Below are 23,889 nucleotides of genomic sequence, written 5' to 3'. Positions count from 1 at the left end.
AAAAAAAGGTAATTTGCTGCAGTAGGAGAAGCCACGGTGGGTCTTGTTCCATATATAATAAATTACTTGTGCCTCGGAGTGCGCAGACAAAATGCAATAAACGTGGTCATTGTGCAAAGTCACGTGACATTTTTTGATGCACATCGAGTAATTTATTCAGTAAATGTGTTGCCATCATAGTTTATATGCATGTTTTCTTATTGGATAAAAAATGTATCCTTCTCAGTTGAGCGCATAAGTCTTTTTATGCGCATTTTTAGGATTTATGCGCATCTTGGCATTTCCATTCAGCGTTTATTTTATGCAATATCCCAAAATGCGCATAGAAATAAGTGGATGGAAACAGCTAATGAATGGCATTTTTACTTCTGGAACATGATTGTTGCATTCTATTGTACATAAAACCCTTATTTAGAGATGGGTGTGTTTATGCAAATTAGTAATCAAGGGTATGCAGTCTTTTAACATTAGAAAGTTAAAATCCAATTCATGTGCATAGTTTTAAATCTGGCAGAATTTTTTCCTGTGCGCACAAGTGTAACCCATGCAATTTTTAGTAAATGAGACCCAATGTTTAGTTTTGCCTTTTTTATGAAGACCTGTACAGGTGCATCTCAATAAATTAGAATGTCGTGGAAAAGTTCATTTATTTCAGTAATTCAACTCAAATTGTGAAACTTGTGTATTAAATAAATTCAATGCACACAGACTGAAGTAGTTTAAGTCTTTGGTTCTTTTAATTGTGATGATTTTGGCTCACATTTAACAAAAACCCACCAATTCACTATCTCAACAAATTAGAATACTTCATAAGACCAATAAAAAAAACATTTTTAGTGAATTGTTGGCCTTCTGGAAAGTCCCAAATAAATGAACTTTTCCACAACATTCTAATTTATTGAGATGCACCTGTATATGGTGAAGTTATTGTATGTATTGTATTATATGTATATTTTCTCAATTGCTCTGAATGAGAAAGTCCCCAAAAAGTTTCATCTTTCCTCTATTGTGGAAATCTCCTTTATGAGATGGTCCCATGTGCATGCAATTGTGAAACATCCACGAATCCATTAATGGAACCAGCCACTTCCATTCTCAAAGCTTGGTTAAACTCACAAATGGCGTCTGCTGAGAAACTCGTATGTGAATTTTCCGTTTCTTTGCAATGCCTGGTGTGTGATTCTGAGTGTTGCTCTCTATAGAGTTTCATGGTGGCTTATATTCCATTTCATTGTTCTTTCACAGAAGCAAATGCCCTTGATGCCACAGGTGATCTTTGTATGGAGTTTTATTGCGTTAGGCCACACAGCAACGGAATCTTGAGGAGGATATGGAAAATTTATATTTCCTGTTTACTTCCAGTCCTTGTAGTAGTCCACTCAAATGTGCTACATTACACACAAGGTCGTGGAGGTGGGCGATCTGGAGGAGGAGCTCTTCCTGGAGGTGGGGCTTGAGGAGGCGGGGGCAGGGAGGCAGGAGGAGATGGTGGAAGAGAGGGCAGAGATGTGGGCAGAGAAAAGTAGAGAGTGTTAGGAGACGAGGACCAGACAGGGGGTGGAGAATAGGATGGAGGAGGAGTGATGGGTGGAGACGGGTTGATGGCGTGAGGTGGGGGCGTAGAAGGCGCCGAAGGAAAGCCGGAGGACAGGGAGGCGGGTGGACTGCGTGGAGGAGGGGGCAGCTGGCCCTGAGGAGGGGGTGGGCTGAGGGTGCATGGAGGGGTGTAGACGGGTGAAGAATGGTGGTTGTAGGATGGATAGCGTGGAGGGAGACTAGACTTGATGCGAGTGAAGTTCATACAGCGACCCTGAGAGGGAAAGAGAAGACAGAACAAATTATTTCAAATGTAACACTTCTAAAGAAAATGCGGTGTGGTGATTAACTGTTGTCAAGGTGTTGCCATGTGGCAACTGACATGTTTTGAGTTTTTTTTTACCATGTTGCCATGAAATTGCTAGGGTGTTCTAGATAGTTGTCAAGTCATTTCTATGCAGTGGATAACATGTTTGAAAGTTTTTAGCATGTTGGGTTCTGTAGGTGGCTGCCAAGGTGCTGTTATGCATGTTTTGAGTTTTTTTTTTTACCATGTTGCCATGAAGTTGCTAGGGATTTGGCATTGTTGCCAAGGTGTTGCTATGTTGTAGCTGTTGTTAGGCTGCTGTGGGTGGTTGTCAGGGTGTTGCTATACAGTGACTAACATGTTATGAGGGTTTTTAGCAGGTTGGTTGGTTGCCAAGGTGTTGCTATGTTGTGGCTAACTTGTTTTGAGTTTTTTTTTTTACCATGTTACCATGAAGTTGATATGTGATATGGGTGGCTGTCATGATGTTGCTATACGGTGGATAACATTGTTCTGAATAGTTTCTAGCATGTTGCCATGCAGTTGTTAGGCTGCTGTGGGTGGTTGCCAGGGTGTTTCTTTTTTCTTTTTTAGATGTATTTTTTGTCAATTTTGCCTTTATTGGGAGAGAGAGGGGGACGGGATTGGGAAAGGACCGCGAGCCAGGACTCGAACTCGGGACACCCAAAGCGCAATGGCGCTATATGTTGGTGCACTGCCCACGGACTATCGGCACTGGCCAAGGTGTTTCTATACAGTGATTAACATGTTCTGAGTGTTTTTTAGCATGTTGCCATGAAGTTGCTAGGGTGTTCTGGGTAGTTGTCAATGCGATAGTGGTTGGCAGGGTGTTGCTAGGCAGCGTTGTGTTCTTCAGGAGTTTTAGCAGGCTGCTATGCGTTTGCTAAGGTGTTATGGCTAGTTCTTAGAGTGCAGCTATATATGCAGTCGCTAACATGTTGCAGTTGTTAAGGTGTTCTGTGCTAAGACATTGCTATGTAGTTCATAACATGTTCCAAGTGATGTTTAGCATGTTCCCATGTAGTTTCTAGGGTGCTCTGGGTGGTTGTCAGGGGTTGCTGTGAGGTTCTGAGTCTCTATGTCTTTGTTCACATTGCACACAAATTAAATTTCAGAGTCGTTTTTAAGGACTGACTGTCTGCGATGGCAACAACATAAGCATCAGCACAATGCCAAGAGATTCTGTCCCCCCCCAAAAAAATGTTGTATTTTTTTTTACTTGGATTTCAGATTGATTACGAAGAAAAAAAAGTGAATCAAATACGTCAAAAATATTTTTGCTGGGAATTAGTAAATCGAGTTGATATTTAAAGGTGTAGTATGTAATATTGACAGCTAGTGGTTGACATGGGTACTAGAGTACAAATTCAAAATATTGGAGAGAGTTTTGCTTGTTTTTTTCCCATCATGTAGGTCAATGTGGCAGATGAGAAATGTGTGTTATGTTAATTGACTCTAGTTCTGATGAAGTGAATATGCCAGGAATATTAGTCTTAAATCTCCAAATGCATGTGGTTGGGAAATGGGCAGCAAACATGATGGACTTTACCGTCAATAAATAACATGACAAACATAAACTCAGAGGCAGACTGCAGTGCTGAGAGGTGTGCTGGTCTTTCTGTCTGCTATAGCTGTAGGACGCTATAAATGCCAGACAAGTTTTAATGATACACAGAGGAAAGGCTAGTTGTTGGTAGTTTACTAGAAACACTTATGGAAAATTAGAGAACTCTCTGTCCCAATTTCCTGTCAACTAATGAAGAACTCCTTCGCTGGCCCCAGGAAAGACACACACACACACACACAGTAAGAGTTCATGCAGTTAAGAGCTTTTAATATGTATTGTAATTAAGAACATCAAAGGCTGAAAAGATTTGGTATGTATAGCTCTGTAAGACAAAATAAGGTTACAGAGACCAACTACTCATAGAAAAACAAACGGAAGAAATCGCAATAGCGATATAAATGTGGAGGAACAGAAGACCTGGTTTATGGTTTCGTTTGAGTTAAAAGAGCCAATCACATGATTTGGTTGCCTTGGAATGTGCATGAATAATAATAGTTGGTCCTGTCAGGAATGAGTGGCTAAATAATTTAGGCTAAATAACCTTCTTTTTTATGCATAACTGGGTTGCCATATTTTATTTGTAGTTTGACATATTAATATATACTCTTGACAAAAAGTTACAGAGATGTCAGTGTTTCAGTAGATGAGGTGAATTTTCATTTTATGCCAACTTCAAAGGGACTTTGGAAGTTAAGATAACACTTTTAATCAAACCATTATTAACACAATATAAGTGCACATAATTATAATAAATTGGCAACCTGTCAACTTAAAAAAAAAGTGTAGAAAATGCTTCAAATATTTTAAATACAGGTTCTGCTGAGATATTTTAATTGTTAAAAATTGTTTTGTGTGTTGAATTACTGTCTGCAGAGAGACAGACAATTTAAATTTAAGATCAGTTTTTATCAGAATTTTGCCTATTCTTTTGCTTTTTCAGTTCATTATGATTTTAATAAATTTTAGTGTTTAATTTTAGGGACATTATTGATTACTTTTATATAAACAATTTTTTGTAGGGTGCACTATGAAATCTAGGGCCTGAAGCAAAACCAACTGAGAACCAGCCCTCTGCTCCATCTCTTCCTTCATCTGAATTAGCTTTATGTCAGGGTTTTTTCCCCCCCCATTTAGTCTGTCTTCACCTATAAGCACAAATAAAGGGAATGTCAACTCATATACATGGTTTATTTTACCTAATCTGGCATCCTGATATTTTAAATGACCATATAAATTAACACACTTTCTACATTATGAAAACTGGTCAAATTCAAAAGCTTCTCTCAAAAGATAAAACAGCGAAATTCCTAATATTAATTCCAAATAATATCCATGTTTTTCTATTAAACCAACAACAAAAATTGTGTACGTGCTTTTATTCAGCAAACAAAATTACAAACAATAGTTGAGATCCACGTTTGGATTTAGTTCAACACGGACTGGCTGTATTACACTTTCATTTGAGCAGAATATCTCAATGGAAATCCCTAAACTCCAAATGTAGATGTTTGTCGATGTTTTTTTTTTTAGCTCATCAGCACTTCTTCTGCAGGGTAGAGGGAGCAAATACACGTTTGCCAGGTTATAAAGATAAAAACACGTAAAACACAGGGCAGAAAATGTGTCCTTTTAAGGGAAAAGCTCTGATAGGGACTCTTGACATCTGGCAACCCCAAGCATTAGGTCTATTTTTTTCTCCTCTTTTTTTGCTGAAGAAAATATATAGAGATTTTGGATATAGAGAGTTTTATAGTCTAATCATGGGAAACGCTGCAAAGTATGGTGTATATATTTAGTCATAGTTTTATTTTGTCATATTTTTCCGAACACTGTTACTTTGGTTGTGCCTTCATTTCAGAAGGTTCATCTAATCTAGCAGACGCATGCAAACTTCTCTCTGTCTCCACACTGTCTCTCTCAGCAGTAGTCGGGACAGCAGCCAACTCTAGTTTCTTTTTAATTTTACAGTCGCCAGACCCTACAGTTTTAATAAGAACATACCTCCAACTCATACCGCCTTCTGTAACTGCTTAAATCAAAATTCCTCTTCCTCTGTTAAATGTCTGGTCTTCATTCCCAGACTTTTGTCTTCTGCTCAGCTCAAACTGTCTTATTGTCACCACTTACTCAACTTCAGAGTTCACAGAAAAATGACAAATCAAAAACCTAATTATACCTTCCTGTTGAAAAGGAAGTATTGATGTTATTTTATCAGTGCACATGTTAGACATATGTGCAGACAACAGGATAAGATTTATGCGCACTGCATCCACCATAATAATGCATCTTTGGCATATATACCACTCTGGGTTAAAACAGGCTTAAGCCGGAATCAGTAACTTTCAGAGAAAAAATATTTCCATTATCTAAAACAAAAATGAAAACAGGAGTTTCAAAAAAAAAAAAAAAACTTGAAAAAAATAAATAAATAAAAAAATAAAAAATATATAAAATTGAACATTTTATACATTTAAACATACACATCTCCTCTAAAATACACACATAAAAAAAAAAAAAAAAAAAAAAAGACACCCAGCAAAATTATTAACAGTAACTAAAATGAAAATGGAAAAACAGCATTAAAAGATATTAAAACGGATTCAAAATATTGGTAAAAACTATAATAGTATTTCAGTGATACTAAAGTAACCCTAGTCAAAAAAAAAAAAAAAAAAAAAAAAAAAAAAAAAATTATATATATATATATATATACACAAATGAACTATTACAATTTAAACTAATATTAAAAATAAATAAATTAAAGGAAAAAAAATAATTTTTCCAAGGGTGCGATAACCCTGACAGGGACATACTGATCTTAAATGTCAATGGTCTACAATGTAAATGGGCAGTTTAAATCTGGAAGTTATTATGCATCACTGTACAGCTCAGAAAAATATCATCTGCTTGTAATTAGCAACAGATTCATGCTGCTCAGTGATTTTATGTATATGTAACATCAACTTGACCACACTGACTAGTTGGACAAGCATTTGGCAGCAACTTGCATTAAAGCTAGTTAATGTCCCTTTTTGTTTTCTTTTTTGAAAACGAAAGATGTCTTGATCCACTCAAAGCTCGACAGACATTTACACAGTTGCTATGCAAACCAAAAGACACAACCACCGAACTCACGTCACGCTAAGAATCTGGGTCAGACCCACCAATGCTAGAAATTCCAATCGACTGACACACATTCACTGAGTGCTGACTGTGTTTTTGGTAAGTGACTAAATTTACTGGGTAACACTTAAAGTTTCAGTTGTTAACATTAGTTAACATGAACTAACAATTAAAAATACTTCTAAAGCATTTATTATTCTTATTTAATTTTTATTTCAACGTTTATTAGTATTTATTAGGACAAAATAATATTATTTAATGAACCTGATCTAACACGAACAGCTGTATTTTTACTAACTAATGTCAACAAAGATTAAAAATACTGTATAAATATATTTCTCATTGTTAGTTAATGCTAGTCAATGCATTATCTAATGTTAAATAATGTGACTTACTGTAACATTTACTGTTCAAAATGGGTCAAAGTTAGAAAAAAAAGATTCCTGCGATTAGTTATCACAACTTAAAATTCAACATTAGAATAAGTAAAAATGTGTTGTTTGTATTTGTAAATGTATTTGCATGTTAGTAATTGGGTGCTAAACAATGAAAACAGTGCATGCAAATAAATGTCAGTATCAATTTAGTCCATGACTGATATTCTATGTCATTTTGGTCTTTGCTTCATGATGCATATCATTTGTTTTGGCTTCCTAAATGTTTGTCAAACAAATATTTTTGTCAGTAATTTTGTTAATGTAACACTGGATATGCATACAGTTTTCAGAGCAAACAGTCCACACATGGGAGTGTTTTGGTAAAGTGAGAGAAGTGCATACTTCCTACATGAAAGATTACAATAGCTTTCAACAAAATGTTTGCAAAGCCCGTTGAACAGTTAACTCGGACTCCCTCTACATCCTGTGCCACATTATATAAGCCAAATATTTTAAAGCTGGCTTCAGATACTGGAATCTTCTGATGGGTTTGCCAGACAACAACATCCCTATCCGGCAGCATAGCTGTCTGTGTTTGCTTTACGGCTCACAGCTGTTTTGGTGTATTGCTCCGCATATGCACTTTTATCATCATTTTAATTACCACCAACTGCACCAAAAGCACAAACCTAGAAAATATCATTTGCAAAGGAACTCTAACAACATTTTGGAATATTTTTTAGTGATTTGAGCTACATGATATATAGTTTTTGGACATGATTCCACGGGAACACCATGTGTTCTGGACACGCTAATATTACGAAAAATAGATATATTTTTTAAAATAATACTTTATAGTAGGAAAATTACAATACTTTTGTTTTCACTTGCAAGATTTAAAACCTCAAGCTCTATTTTGTCTGAAAACCGCAGTTTCTGTAAAACAGGTTTACAAACACGTCTCATTATAAATTTCGTTTTTTTTTTCTTCCTCCTAACACTTCTATCACTTGATTGAGTCTGGGTTTCTTGCCACTGTCGCCTTTTGGCTTGCTTAGTTGGGGTTTGAAAGAGACTTAATATTCAGTAATATCAACAAATTGACAAAACTTGAACTAATATTGACACTTTTGTCTGTAGAGCTGCTTTATAGCTGTGAATATAACACATTTTGCAACATCAACGCTGTCATTGAACTAAATTGAATCAACATGAGCTATAATGACATAAAGACACTGCTGTCTTCAGTAGAGCTGCTTACAGCTGAACTGAACTGGTTTCATAACTGATGAACTTCAGACTGTAATTGATCTGAATTGAACCAACATATAATAATTGTCACGATCACCAGCTGGAGTGCCCTTGATAACCACCAGAGGGCACTCCATTCCAGTCTACTGCCACTCTATCAAGGACTTCATTCCCCATAATCCTCTGCCCGGTCTCATCAGCACTAATTGTTTGCACCTGTGTCTCATTAGCCTTGTGAGCTCACCTGCATTTAGATCCTCTACCTTCGTGTCAACGTGCAGTTCGTGACAGTAATAATGACAGTGTTTTGAGCTGCTTTACAGCAGAATTTGGATTTGGAAGTTTGCATCACTGATTGTGTTATTTTTCTGTTTAGTACTGTGAAGCTGCTTTGAAACAAACTCTTGTGTATAGAAATAAAGGTGACTTGATTTGGCTTGACCTGACTGCCACTGTATTTGTTCATAAGGGCTGTGACCACACAGTCATCCAGGTCACTGAATGCCTTTCACTATTTATCTTGGAGCATCTGGCTGTGTTTTGAAGTTTCGGCATGCGTCCAAGTGGCTTCATGTGTTGCGGTGAAATGGTAATAACCTCATAGTGTGATGTCATCAGACTCTCTAACTGCTGAGGGTGTCGCCTCCCCGATGCCGTTAATTACTATACTATGTTTCGTTGTTCTCTTGTAAAGCAATTGTATCATCTTCCTGATATACAAGTCTAGAATATATTGTTTCTGCCCATTGGTCTGCTTTCTTTGTTAAACCTTTTAGGCCCAGGTTTCCTTTAAGCTTCTTTCCTGAGTCTGTTTGCTTGTCAGTTGTGTTAAGTATCAATGTGCATGTCATTCTATGATGCAAGTGCTATTTTTTTGACATCACTCAGCAAATATCTGATTCAAGTCCATCTTACCTGCAGATACATGGGGCTGCAGGATTGGTTGTGATGTTGTGCAATCTGTGAAGCTTCTCTTTAAGAGGAGTAGGTCCAAAGTTGAAGCCAAATGTGACTCACAGTTTGACCCTCCAAACGTACAGTGGGATTTGATGTTTAGCGCTACTAAGCGAGCTCCTTAGAGAAAATGAGGGTGTGGGTGTTGAGTTTTGCAGTGTGCTTCAGTTCTGAATGACACCACCCACTTCACATGGTGTTACATCCAAACGGATCTGTTGACATTGAACCATATCTATTTATTTTGGTTAAAAAAAAGCTGCACGTTTTGAAGTGGAGAAAATGACCACCTATCTTAGCTGCTCTTAGTACAAGCAGGAGAAATCAACTTATTGGCAGTGCACTGTAAGAACAAGATGCATCACATTGTACAATCTAGATTTGATGCAACTAGAGTTTCTAACTTTCTGAAGAAAATGTAAGTGATGCATGCATTTGCAAAAGTTGATGCTAGACTGTTGCTATGTGGTATTCTGGTGTTCTGAGTGTTTTTAAGCACTAAGGCTACTAAGATTTTTTTTTTATGTTTATTAAAAAAAGTTTGTCCGCCAATGCTGCATTTATTTAAAGAGCAGGTCATATATTTTAAAGTGTCCTAATATTGTGTTGGAGTCCCCTACAACAGGTTTAAATGCATCTAAGGTCAGAAAACATTGTAATTTTTTCAGAATATACATTTAATATTAGAATAATTTTTCAATGATTTCGAAACGATTTGTTCGAAGCAGTTCTGAGCTTAAGGTCTGTAAACCCCTCCCTTCCATAAGCCTAATCTGCTCTGATTGGTCAGATGGCCGCGTCTATTGTGATTGGTCTTTCCATATACAATGCGTGTTGGAAACGAAACGCCCATTACCATAAATTTTTTTTGCTCCGGAGCATTACTTGTAAACAAAGATGCTATAAGGTTACAAAAATGGCATCGATATTACCTTATCAATACGAGCCCGAGACCGAGGATGATACCAATGCAGTCGCTCAACTGGAAACTCCATCGCAAGCACGACTTGATCAGGACGTTTCTCAGTGGTAAGTTGAAACTTTGTATGTGGTACTTTACGTGATGTCACAGCAGTTTTATTGCAGTCATTATTATTATTTACTTATTTGAGGTGCACGTGTGGGAACTGTGTTAGAATGCCCAGTGAGGCTGAAAACACAGCGTCTTCTCGACATGATGTAAATACACTAACTTGCGAAAGTGTTTTTGGGCAGGTCAGAGTGTTCGTATTTCACGGGCAGATCGGGGATTATGTAAATGTGTTACCTTGTGACGCATATAGGTAACAGGCAGAAGATTCGAAAATATGACGACTCGTTAAGACGGTTCAGAGTCGACTCTTTCTTTTGAGAGACAATATCTTTATCATGCACTTTTTTGATTAACAACTTTGCAGACTGTTTACATTGAAGGATAGCTACGTTACTGCACGTAACTGCAAAAAAGATATTTTTCGAAAACCCATATGGCCTGCTCTTTAATCAAAAATACAGCAAACACAATAGTATTTTACAAATATTTTTACAATTTCAAATAACTCTTTTCTATTTGAATATATTTGAATGTACAGCTGAATTTTCAGCATCATTACTCCAGTCTTCAGTGTCACATGATCCTTCAGAAATCATTCTAATATGCTGATTTGATGCTAAAAAATATTTGTTATTATCAGTGCTGTGCTTATTATTATTATCATTATTATTATGATAAACCAGGATAAATATATTTTGAATTGTTGTGACTTTTTTTGTGTCTTTAGTCATATTTGATCAATTTAATATGCCCCTGCTGAATAATATAATTAATTAAAATTTTTTTTTTTAAAGGTAGGTGGTTACAAGGCGTTTTTGGTATCAGTTACCAGTGTACTATTTTCTAAATTAGGCCTGACTATGCCCTGACTTTTCAGTAGATCTCCAACAGTTCAAACTAAATTTAATTGTATCACGTCTAGTCTGTGTGTGTTTTAGTTCTATTCCTGTGTTTTGCCCTCATGTCATTAGATTCCATGGTTTCTCAGGGGGTGTTTGACACAGTTTTCATGACACAGTTTTCAACTAAAAATCTTTTTATGTCTTTTGGCTGTTTGTTTACACAACAACAGCATTTTGGGGGCCTGAAAACCCAAACTTTTGAAAACGATACCGTTATTATCTCTGTGTAAACTACAAAAACGTAAATTTGTGAAAATGGTGATGTCATGCGTATGCATACTATGTATTCAGTCTATAGGAATGTGTGCAGGCGCATTTCTTTACAAAGTGACAACGCCAACTACTGGCCTGGCATACATAATGCAGCGTTTTTAGTTGTTTTTGCGTATCCGTATAAACGGGGATCGCTTTGAGTTGTTCAATTGTCGTCTGTACGTCAAACTTTTCAAAAAAGCAAAGAAAAAGAATGCGTATGCATACTATGTATTCAGTCTATAGGAATGTGTGCAGGCGCATTTCTTTACAAAGTGACAACGCCAACTACTGGCCTGGCATACATAATGCAGCGTTTTTAGTTGTTTTTGCGTATCCGTATAAACAGGGATCGCTTTGAGTTGTTCAATTGTCGTCTGTACGTCAAACTTTTCAAAAAAGCAAAGAAAAAAACTTTCCCCTTTTTAGAATAATGTTGTTGTGTAAATTTACCCTCTGTATGTCCTCATTTGGTTTCCATAGGTACGGATTATGCTCACCTGTGTCTTGTTTGGTTTCTCGTTTTCGTGTATTTATACCCCCTGTTTGGCTTAATTCATTGTCTGTTCTTGGCAAGTATTATGTTGGTTTGCGTATTTCTAGTTTTCTTGTTCTCTTGTATATTATTTGGTCTTGTAAATAAATCATATTTGCTTCTAAAAGATCCTCGCCTCAACTCTTCCTTGCTGATCCTGCAAACAACCCTGACAAATAGACCATGAAAAGCATTCAGTACTGCGTCCTGTCCTTAAATGAGCCCTTTCTCTCGGTGATGTGACCTGCCATCAACTTTGTAGTCAAATCATCCTTTGCATAAGTAAGAAATAACATGCGAGTTCACCCTAAAAAACTTTGTATTTCATTTCATGCAAATCTCATTGCCATTTGGGATATTTGATATGCATTTCCTCAGTTTATTTGCTTAGTCCAGGAGACCCAGCATGCAACAGGTGGGCTCTTACACTTGGTCTGTTGTTGTTCTCCATTCAGGCAAGGATAAAAGAGTGTTAAAAAAGAAGCAGCGAGTGAAAGCAAATACATGCTATAGAGAGGAGGCCAAGTCTAACTGCAACATTTGTCATTAATGTTCATGATAGTTTTTTGGCAATGTTGATTTTGTTTGAGTAAACATTACTAAATATGCACAAATATAGTTAATTCAAATATTATCATCATTTATTGAACCCTAATGCTGTTACAGACCGTATGATATTATTTCTATGTGGAACACAAAATATTTTTTCCTCATACATATAGCTCCAGAAATGAAAAAAAAAAAACCTCTTTAAAACTGAACTGAACAAAGGTCTTGGTTATCTATTCTGTGTAAAGCTCCATCAGTGTGAGGCTGGTTTTCATTTCCTAGCAAGCTGTGGAATAGTGCTGTATTCGTCTTTTCATTTCTGCTTTTCATCACTTCAGTAAAGCCAAGTCATATTGAATTAACTGACAGTTATAATAGTGATTTAGCAGATTGCTCTGTTGTGCTGTGAAAATGGATCAAGAAGAGTAAGTTAAGATCTTTTATAAGCTTTAGAGTCCTTGTGCTGGTGAACATATCAAAGACATGGCCATCTTTAAAAGTGGAAATGAATACCACTGCAAGCTATAAGCTACTCATATAGTGTATAGAGTACTGTATGTCCGTATATCCAAATCCTCATATCCCAACTGTTTTTCCTTCATAGTGATTAAACCTCACATCATTCTACGCATATCTGTTCATATGTTTCCACACTCAAAAACAAAGTGGTGCAAACGAAAATTACTATACTGTCAATGAATAGAACGAATTTCATCTGCAAGTCCACTGATTTTCAGTATCAAACAGGGTCTGTGAGGAATCTTATCGAAGCTTATTTTCACAATTGCTATTTTAATTTTTTATTTCTGTAGCAGAAACAAAGACTTTTTTTTCTTGCAATTTATCTTTCACAATTCAGAATTGTCTTTTTTAACTTTTCACAATTTATGAATTGTCTGAAAAGTCGCAAATTTACTTTTTTTATTAAATAAATAAAAATAAGCTTCAAAAGAAAAAAAAAATGGAATAACATGCTATGCAATAATTATTGCTAAGTTGCTATGCATTTTTTTTTTTACTTTTATCTTGACAAAAAATCCACAAAACTCAACAGAAGTCATCCTTTCTGTAGAAAACAAACCAATAGTGCATTTGGCAAATATATATATATATATATATTTACATTTTTATTTATTTATTTATTTTTATTATTTATTGTTTGTTTGTTTGTTAAAAGTTGCATACAGTGCATTCAAGTCTTACATGTTATCTTGAATGCACTACTGTATATGCATGTTATTATTATTATTATTTTTTTTATAATTTAGTTATACATATAAATAATGCATTTTTTATACATCAAGACTAAAGAGTCTTACCTTGTCTCCAGGTTGTGGTCGCATGATGGACACTCTGTCATACCCTTTCTTCAGAAGTACCCACAATGCATCCAGTTTTCCCTGCGCATCAGCACAAACAAACACCAAAAACACAAAAATTAAGATGAAAAAAAGCAAGCATATGTGTTTGTCTATTAATAAAATCTGTTCCTGGAGGGCTACTGTCCTGCAGAGTTTAGCTCCAACCCTAATTAAACACACCTGAATCAGCTAATCAAGCTCTTCAGACTCACAAGAAACTTCCAAACAAGTGTGTCGGAGCTAAAATCTCCAGGACATTGGCCCTCCAGTAGTGGGATTGGAAAACTCTGGTATAAACTGTCTGTTTTCTGTATGATTCAAGTCTTCATGGGTCTTCACTGACCTTCAGGGTTTGTGACTGAACTTGTTCCTCACATTGTTCAGTCACTAAACTCTGAGAAATAGATTATATTAACAAAGAGATTTCCTGAACTCAACACCCCACATGTGGCCTCTCTGGCTCACTATATGAGACGGATAAATCTCAAAGCCACAGTTTAGAATGAATCAATGCTTTGCTATCTGCTCCATGGTTATGAATATACAACAGAATTCTGATGTCCCTCAGCCTCGATCCAACTTCCTAATAAAGACAGCCGACCCTCATTGCACAAGAGCTGCTGCTGTCTGCTGTCAAGAAGAGGTGGAATAGAGAACATGAACGGGTGAAAGAAAGAACAGAAGGGGATTTTGGAAGATTTAAATGTAAAGTTGGATTACAAAAAGTGGCACATACCTCTTTATAGGGCATGTCATCATGGTGAGTCTGGTCAAGAGCGGCCAGCGTGCAGCGAGACGCCGTTTATTTTTACATCCATCAGCGCTGACGGCTGTTTCTGATCAGATCTGCGGATATGCAGACACAGCTAGAGGTAAACCAGGATTTGCACACTTGCTGTCAAAAAGAATTGCAAGAAATAATGATTGTTTCCAACAGGTTTCCCACACACTCCTATTACTTAAATAGGCTACGTGCAATTCTTTTTTTCTCCTCAGTGTTTTTAATACAATTTTGGTAATGCCTACACAGAATCCCAGCACCACAGAACAAATTTTCATTGCACATAACAAAATATTTATTTATTTATTTATTCATTCATTCTTACTTATTCTCCATTTTTAATTATTATTATTCATTAATTAATCGTTTCTTTCTTTTTGTAATATTTTCAAATTACCCCCCCCCAAAAAAAAAAAAAAAACAGGGAGACACATTAGATACAGAGATGAACAAATAAAGGAAATAAATAAATATTCAAAGTAAAGATACACAGACTAAAAGAACGAACTACGGGGGAAAAATTTTTTGGCAATGCTCTGAGCTCTTGGACAGTGAGATCTATTAAAGTGAGCGAGTGGAGAGAGGTGAAATGAGGGAAACCTGGTTTTGAGTGTAGCAAAGTGCTGACTCCACAGGCACAGTTTCTCGGAGGTCACCACAGTTTCTGGTCTATATTACGAATCCCCAAGCTGATTGATTATAAGCACTAACATCTTAAGCCATGTTTTTACGCATTAATTCAGCAGGAGAACTGCATGGTGGGGGGCTGCTCATGTTTAACTGTCAACAGAATTAGTGTCATCTTTAGTCTTAGCTGCATCACAATTCAGAGGCTGCATCCTTCAAAGGTGAAATTCCAAGACTGAATGCCTCACAGCAGCACGACTAATGCCGGGTTCAGACTACAACGATATTTTTGTCGGTCACGATAGTCACTGTGTCAGATTACATGATTTTGACTCCTAAAATCTTGTTGTGTCGTGGACAAGAAACATGTCAGAAAAATCTTGTTGTGTCGTGGACAAGAAACATGTCAGACTACACGTTGCTTCCCGACCATTCATCGCGTGCTGTCTTTAACGACGCGTGTGATGTCATCGAGAAGGCGGAACTAGCGAATGACTTCCGAAAACAAGAGTGTAAACATTTCGACACCCTACATCAAGCAAATCGTGGCAAAATCGGGCTAAAATCGTGTAGTCTGAACCGGGCATAAGGCTGTCCCAGTGTGAAGGCTCCTTCATTTTTATTCTGTTTTATTTTTGAGAGGGCATGCTGATTACACTTTTAACTCTAAGTATTGGGTTTCAGCTTATTTGAATATCTAATTTCGAAAATATCAAATATAATTTTCAAAAAAAAAAATCCAGTACAAACATTACTGCCACTTGTCAACGGCAGTTGTCACAGTTGCTAGGCGGCAACGTCTGGCCTTCAAAGTCTGTGCCCTTCTAAGGAAGCAGCCCCTGAATTGGAACTCAGATTTAGTGTTCTACTCAATGGAACACAAATTAAATATTTTAAATTTTAAATATTTGAACTTATATATTCATGTATTTATTATGTGCTATTTATTATGTTATTTATTATGTATTGTTTGTCTGTCCAATGTCAAAATATCTTATTTGTTGTTTTACAAACGGTTACCCTTAACATAGAAAACTGTAGAAAACCCATAAAATACTGTTGAAAGAATATAGCGCCCCTTGTGGCAAAGTTAAGACTTGCACACTTAGTTAATATGAATTGCATTTTAACACAGAATGCATGCAAAATTCAAACATGCATAGCCAAATGTATCTGCAGTACATATTACATAGTCTTATTTTGTGCTCAGAAACTTGGCCCTTCCTAATTAACAACAGTGTGAGCTACAGGAGCTACAAAGAGCAGCCAATCATAGCAAAGCTCCTTCACATATAGACAACATGACTACTGACTTTTTATCAACAACTGCATTTAAGGTTAAAATTCATGTGAATGTTTAGAAAAAAATGTCCGCAATTTCTTGAAAGTTTTTTTGGTTTGGTTTTTTGGTATTTCTTGAATGGTTTTTATCACCATTCACCTTCACTAATTCATTTTGCAGTGTGACAAATGTTTTTAAAAGGTACGAATATTCCAATTAATATGATCTTATAAAAAGCATCATGCATAATAATTATAAAATAGTTCTATAATTTTGAGTAGTTTTCTTTAGTAGCTTAGCACGTCACACCACACAATAAGTCAACTTCTCATACATTTTTCCTATCAGCTATCCAAATTTCAGCAGCATTTGCCATTTCTCAACAAGATACTGGACACAAAATACTTTGTGTTTTTTTTTAGTTTGGGGACCAGTTCTCACTAACTATTAGCTACAACTTTGCCTCAATAAACTCTTAATTTGCTGCCTATTAATAGATATTAAGGTAGTTGTTAAGTTTAGGTATGTGGTAAAATTACGGGCTCTAAAATGTGGTCATGCAGAATAAGGCATTAATATCTGCTTTATAAGTACTAATAAACAGCCAATATGCTAGTAATATGCATGCTAATAAGCAACTAGTTAAAAGTGAGAACTGGTCCCTAAACTAAAGTGTTACTCTTTTGAGTTTTAGTTAGCATGTGTACCCTGAGAGTACACTATTGTTCTTCTCACCTTAATGGGCGAGTACCATTTACGAGGACCTGGAGGTTTCCGCATGCCATTATTTAGGATGCGAGCAGGAGGAGCTTCAAACTCTTGCTCAGGCATCTTTACCCTCGCGTTCTTCGCCTTTTCCAGTTTAGCACCCTCCTCGGTCGAACCTCTCTCACCCCAGCGAACCTGAAATGAAGGAGATGGCGATGATCATGTTATCCAGCATGACTTGACAATGATCCAAAGAGCTTCAATGGAGGCAAGAGCATTTGACCTTCTGTATAAAAGAGTGCACATTAATTTTACTCCAAAATATTTCTTCATTTTTACATCATAACCTTTCTGTTATCAGCATTTCAGAATCCTTTCCAGGTACAAATGGAAAAACAAACTCAAAAGATTTTCAAGGTGTACTCAGTAGTATAAAAACTGTGAATAATGGCAAAAAAATATGTGTTTCATGTTTTCTCAAACAGAGATATTTATGCACAGGTATTTTCTGTGACAATCAAATTGCAAACTCTGCACTGCTGGTAATTGAGGCAGAATGTTTGACAGAAGGAAGGATTCCAAACAGCAGATGAGCTGTATAATGCACGCACACTTGTTTTCCTCTATTGTAATCACTGTCTTGCTGTGATTCTAAACTCTGGTACTTTACTGGCAGCCGTTTGATGAAACACGCCAAAGGTTGTTTGCTAAAGGTTGTCTCCCAGCCTAGTCAAGCTGGTCTTCAGGCGCTTTAGCTGGTCAGCGAGCTCCAGTGTCCAAAACCATTTTAAACCCTAGACCTTCTAAGACCAACAGACCACCTTATGCTGGCTTAAACCATTTCTTTCCTTGTTTTTGTCATGGCATTTTTTTTTATGAGGCCTTGTGTTTGCATAGCAGATTGTTTATTTCAAGCATACTTTTGCGAATCAATGCATTTGACAAACATTTTACTTTCCCTTCTGTGTTTCCTGTTTTTCTTCACAGTTGTGGCATTTTCATCGCTGACTTCAATTATGACGTGCTGAAGTCTCTTGGCATGCAATGTAAACAACAGTGGTTTCATTCCAAGTAGGGGCAAACTGTCAACTGGAGATTTACTTACAGAATCCATCACCCTTAAGAAAGACAGTTAACCCCGTGTTCCTCCAGAGATACAGCCCTCTTCCTCTGGATGAAAAACATCTGTTAAGAGACTGAGCGTGTGCTAATTTAGTGGCTGGTGCCCTCCAGCGAGTGATACAACTGTTGTTTACCTCCATTCTTTTAATGCCGCCAACTCCTCTTCCTCCATAGTAGGACGCGTCGACTGTGGGCCACTTCTTCTTCGGAGTTCCATCCTCTTCATCATCCTTATAGAGCAAACAAAGAGACAATGAAATTGTGACTGAAATAGAGCCCAATGGTTCTTAACTGTTGGACCACAAAACTACACAACATTCTGAAAAATAACGTTTCTTTATTGGCATCGATGGTTCCATGAAGAACCTAAGATCCATTCCACAAAAGGTTCTTTATAGTGGAGAAAGGTTCTTAGATTTTTCAAATGTTCTTCACAATAAGAAAAAAAAAGGTTCTTTTAAGAACTGATCACTGAAAGGTTCTTTGGGGAACCGAATATGGTTTGTCTATGCTGTGAAAACCCCTTATGGAGCCTTTATTTTTAAGTGTGAAGCTAAAACAAAATGCGGCCCAGACCATATTAAGCAGAGGTTATGGATTTTGCACTATGTTGACTTGCCAAATGTCCAATGTAAAATCTGTCTCTATGTTGAGAACTGATATACACATTTTCTTGAATGAAACAATAACACTTATTGTAAAGATTTTTCTTTATTGGCATCGATGGTTCCGTGAAGAACCTAACATCCATTCCACAAAAGGTTCTTTATAGTGGAGAAAGGTTCTTAGATTTTTCAAATGTTCTTCACAATAAGAAAAAAAAAGGTTCTTTTAAGAGCTGATCACTGAAAGGTTCTTTGGGGAACCGAATATGGTTCGTCTATGCTGTGAAAACCCCTTATGGAGCCTTTATTTTTAAGTGTGAAGCCAAAACAAAATGCGGCCCAGACCATATTAAGCAGAGGTTACGGATTTTGCACTATGTTGACTTGCCAAATGTCCAATGTAAAATCTGTCTCTATGTTGAGAACTGATATACACATTTTCTTGAATGAAACAATAACACTTATTGTAAAGATTTTTTGTTTGTTCCAAGAACATATTTTTGGCGTCTTATTCAAATGGTGGAGTATTTTCCTAAATGAGGTGTGACTCACTCCTTTAAAACATGACTTTTTCATTTATTGCTTCTCAGAAAGACACGAGCCATGCTTACGCCCTCCCTATAGCTCTTCCTGATCCAATAAAATAAGTCCAAATTGGCTCACTCAAGTTGTGACTTTATTTTTCCAGCTCTGAGGAAATTTAACCGTTTAACAATCAGTCCTCGAGATTTAAACAGACATCTTTTTATCAATGCGTCCATACTTAATCAAAAAGTTTTAACAGCCATCCCCATGCTTCATATTTCAATTTGACCACCCACTTGATTCCCCATCACATATTTTATATCCTGAAACTTTAGCGTAACTTAAAGAAACCTTTAGGGAAATTTCCCCAACCCACAGCCATTCCACGTATGACATTCCTATCGACTTACAAAAGTGACATCACTGATGAAAGATTTATAAAAATATGCTATCATATTACAGGTCTTTAATAAGGCCAGACTGAACTAATTCATTTTAGCGCAGCAGAGCCAGAGTGGTTAAACAACAGCCTACAAAGATCTGGAGAGTTTTATGGAATCCAAAGACTCTCCCAAAGTTCCTGTTAAATAGTTGAAACATTCTGACCTTCAGAAAGAGTTTCAAATCAGAATAACATCATTACAAAATAACATCCAAATCTTAATAAACTTTTTTTTTTTTTTCATGTTTGGACAATTAGATCTCAGGGATGGTTTCAATAAACAAGGATTAAGTCTAATCCAAGATAAACAAGAGTTAAAGAAGAAAATCACCATAAATGCTGCAGGGTAAGCTGGTGAACTCTTGTAGTTTCCATCGTAAAATACCAACACGTTTTCAGATATACTGTGCAGTCATACGGTTATTATCACAAAATAAACCCCTTTAGGGTGATACAAAACCCCTCTGCATAACGTCACAGTCATGTCTGGGTTTATTTAAGCGATAATGACCAGCTGACTATACATTATCCCGCATATTACACGGCTGCTTACCAGGATATTTATTATCTTACTTACAGATTACCTTAAATCTTTCGCCAATGAAAACAGACCATTGTAATGTAGGAAACTTCCTATAGAAACCAGACGAACACTGGCACATTTTCTCAGTAATAATTTATGTATTATTAGTCATCTGCAATCCAAGTTACTTGTCTTCCATTAAGTTCTCTCTTATCTGTCTCTTTGTGTCTCTGGATGCATTCACACCATGTCAGAATTACCGTAATTTTGAGATTTCGGCTAATAAAAAGCTTTCATGTCCTTGCAGAACTTGTGACTAATCTTGTAAACTTCTACTGCCTGACCACTGCGTCCTGCGGAAACACTCAAACTGCAAGCGGCTCCAACAGTAACATGTAAAATTAATCTTACAATAATAAAAATATTACAACACATTCAATACAGTTTAATGTGGCTAGCACAGAGTTGAAACTACTGCCTGAAGTCCAGCTTAATAAGCCAAGTAAACTTGAAATGTTCATTAATGAGACATTTGCATAATGACTGTTACTTTTAACTTGCTTTTTTTTTTAAATCTATTGATTACTCATATTACACAGATTTATTTTGCCATTATTAGTGTTGTCATAGAAATGGATCATTCTGAGTCGGAGGATGTAAACAGCTCCAAGTAGAATTGTTGTCTAGTAATCACGACATGGCATGAACGCAGCATTTTACTGGGCTCTTGTGTGCGGAATTATCATTTTCTTGCTTTAACTGGGAACTTCTGATCTTCTAGCCATCTACAAGATGTATGCAATTCTGCAATTGACCAATCAGACTCCAGTTTTCCAGAAAGCCACGATAAAGTGTAGTATAACAGCACTAGGATTTCACAGCTTTCATCACTCCGCTTGTCCGTGCTCATTGCTTTTCAGACCAGAATATGTGAGCAGCGGAGTGATTATGGAAAGCTTCGAACGGAAATGGGAAATCTCTTGCGCTCCACTCCACTGATATGCTGTTCCAGACCAGCTTTCAGTCTGTGTGCTGCTTCGTGACAAGCAAAGCTTGATGCTTCAGCTTCTTTTGACAATATTTTTGTTGGTGAGTATGAAACAAATGAACACACTGGCCAGTTTTTGTCTGAAATGTATTGTGCCTATGGCCAGATCACAGTATGACAACACAAATGCAAGTGCAATACTACTTAATTAGACAATGTACAGATCATTTAAAAAAAAAAAAAAAAGTTCTTACCGAACTATCTTCCACTATTGGTGGTGGAGGTTCATGGATAATCTGCAGAGAGAGAGAGAGAGAGAGAGAAAGAGAGAGAGAGAGAGAGAGATATAAACAACCTCATATGAGCCCACTCATGCTGGCATGTCAGACCACATGCTCTCCAAAGTTAAAAAGTTTTTTTAACTTTGCATGCTCTCCACATGACCACATGCTCTCCAAAGTTTTTTTTCTTCCACTGACTTGTCAAAGGACCCAAGTAATGTTTTCAGTCTGTGCCAGAAAATCAGGTTACACAAAAACACATGGCTAAGGAATTGCACCCCTCCTTGTTTTTAGTGTGTTTACAAGCAAGTTTAAATGACCTAAATATCTGGAGGCCAGATATAAAAGCCAAAATGCAGGGCTCAACGTTAAGCTTTTCCAGGTATGTGTCTTGCAGAGAAGTAAAACTGATTATTTACTTGTCCAGAAGTCACTTGTATACTACAACATTTTAGCAATGCAGTATTAGCAAAATAGCACAGGACATCAGGAATACATAAAAGAAACATATAACGATAATTATGCAAGATTCACTTGACCATTACCACATGGGGGAAAAATAGCTGTTTTGTAGCTCAAATCAATGTTCCGTCACTGATCATTATAATTTATAATGATAAATATTATTATAATAATGATAATAATAAACAAAAATAATAACTGAATATATTCTTTTAATTCAACAATGTACTGCTATACTTATTTATTTATTAACACATCATATAATCTCACAAATTCTAACATAATTCTTCACAAATTCTATCCTTAGACCTCAAGGAGCAGCTGTTTGTAAATTATGATGAAATAACTGGTTACTTTATGACTTTTCTTTTTATCCTTTTGCTAAACTCTGTGTAGTATGACAGGTTAGCAGGCTAACTAGTTGGTGGTTTGCTAAGCTAACAGTGAATTGGAAAACTGAAACCATTTAGAGCTTTGGTTATATGATGTGACGTAATATATAATTTAAAGGACATTTAGAAACATAATTTGATGAAGGCAGTAAAACTTTGTGTCACTGTTCAAACTGCTAAAGTATTAAAAAGGAGATCCACTATTCATCCACATGCAAAACAATTGTGAAAGAGCACATATTGTGATTGTTCTGAAACTCATTTGGAATTCTGGGAATCATGTGAAAAACATTGTAAGGACAGAGACATTAAAAATGCCAGAGTGTAGTTGTAATTCCAGTTTTTTTGCTTTCTATTTGGACTGAAGGAGAAATTATTTGATTAGTTGAGTGTTTTCATAAACAGTTTCTTTGGTCTCTTGCTGTGTTCTAGTCATGATGGAATGATTGTATTTAGTGAAAGCATCTAAACAACACCATAAAGTCACAATTAGCAGTGAGAAACATTTTTATGCTCTCGCTTTCCGAGTTGTTAACTATAGAATTAATGGATGAAGCAAATTGTTATTGAACATGCAATTGTGAATGTTGATGGTACCATTTAGTTTGTACACATTTGGTGTTCTGTTGATGAAGATCAGGGACAAGCTGATTTAAAAAATGCTCATTTAGCTGGTTTAAGACTTGTGCAACAAATCTGCCCATCATTGTCAGTGGCTGAGAAGAATAAAATACAGATAAAGTATAAAACAAACGACTAATGCATGTCAGTTGCTCTTCATTTTGTTGCACTAATGCTAAAATCTTCCTGTTATGGTTGAGAAATGAAAAAAAAAAGGCTAAATTGGTCAACGCATCGAATTTATTCCATGCAAAATCACTTTACTACACATCATGTTGTAATTAAGATTTCCAAATTTATAGGCAGAGACTGCCAGAAAGGTTTTTTAAACACAGAATTAGCATATAGCCAGATCTTCATATACTGGCTATCCTACAGTAAAAACAGTTTCATTCATTATAGGGGAAGCGTTCCAGCTTTGTCATGTCACAGTGCTGCAAATATGGCTCTGTACCTGCAGGAAAACGTTAGCATTACGCTACTTGGCAATCAATAGTTCTTAATGAAGTTGAGAATGGGCACAATTCTTCTTTGCTATTTCAAAGGTCAAATCACAGTTTCATTTTCCATGGTAACACAGGATAACTTTCCCAAACAGAGCCGTGCCCCCTTGAAGTTCCCGGAGAGATTTCAAGTGGCAGACAGAATTACCTTGCATAAACAGACAAGTCTTTTTCCGTTTTGTAAAAATATTCATTTCATAAGGCATTTTGCCTAGCTGGTTTGAACTTGACCAACACCCATGGTATAGTCTAAACGACC

At 36.4% G+C, this 23,889-nt stretch overlaps 1 protein-coding gene across 1 annotated transcript; it reads right to left on the bottom strand.

The window, feature by feature from the left end:
- Positions 1-954: 954 nt before the first annotated feature.
- LOC107752561 (anthrax toxin receptor 1-like) lies at positions 955-21,673 on the bottom strand (the record flags this gene model as incomplete). Its single annotated transcript, XM_016568569.1, has 5 exons — positions 955-1,810; positions 13,727-13,807; positions 17,194-17,361; positions 18,423-18,518; positions 21,626-21,673. Coding segments are annotated over 5 exons (810 nt in total), but the record flags the coding sequence as incomplete, so codon positions are not given.
- Between the last annotated feature and the right edge of the window lie 2,216 nt (positions 21,674-23,889).

Source organism: Sinocyclocheilus rhinocerous, unplaced genomic scaffold (genome assembly GCF_001515625.1).
Source record: "Sinocyclocheilus rhinocerous isolate Xijiao unplaced genomic scaffold, SAMN03320098_v1.1 scaffold1102, whole genome shotgun sequence".
NCBI lineage: Eukaryota > Metazoa > Chordata > Actinopteri > Cypriniformes > Cyprinidae > Sinocyclocheilus > Sinocyclocheilus rhinocerous.
Note: the sequence above shows the minus strand (reverse complement) of the source record. Positions and strands in the feature narration are given on the sequence as shown.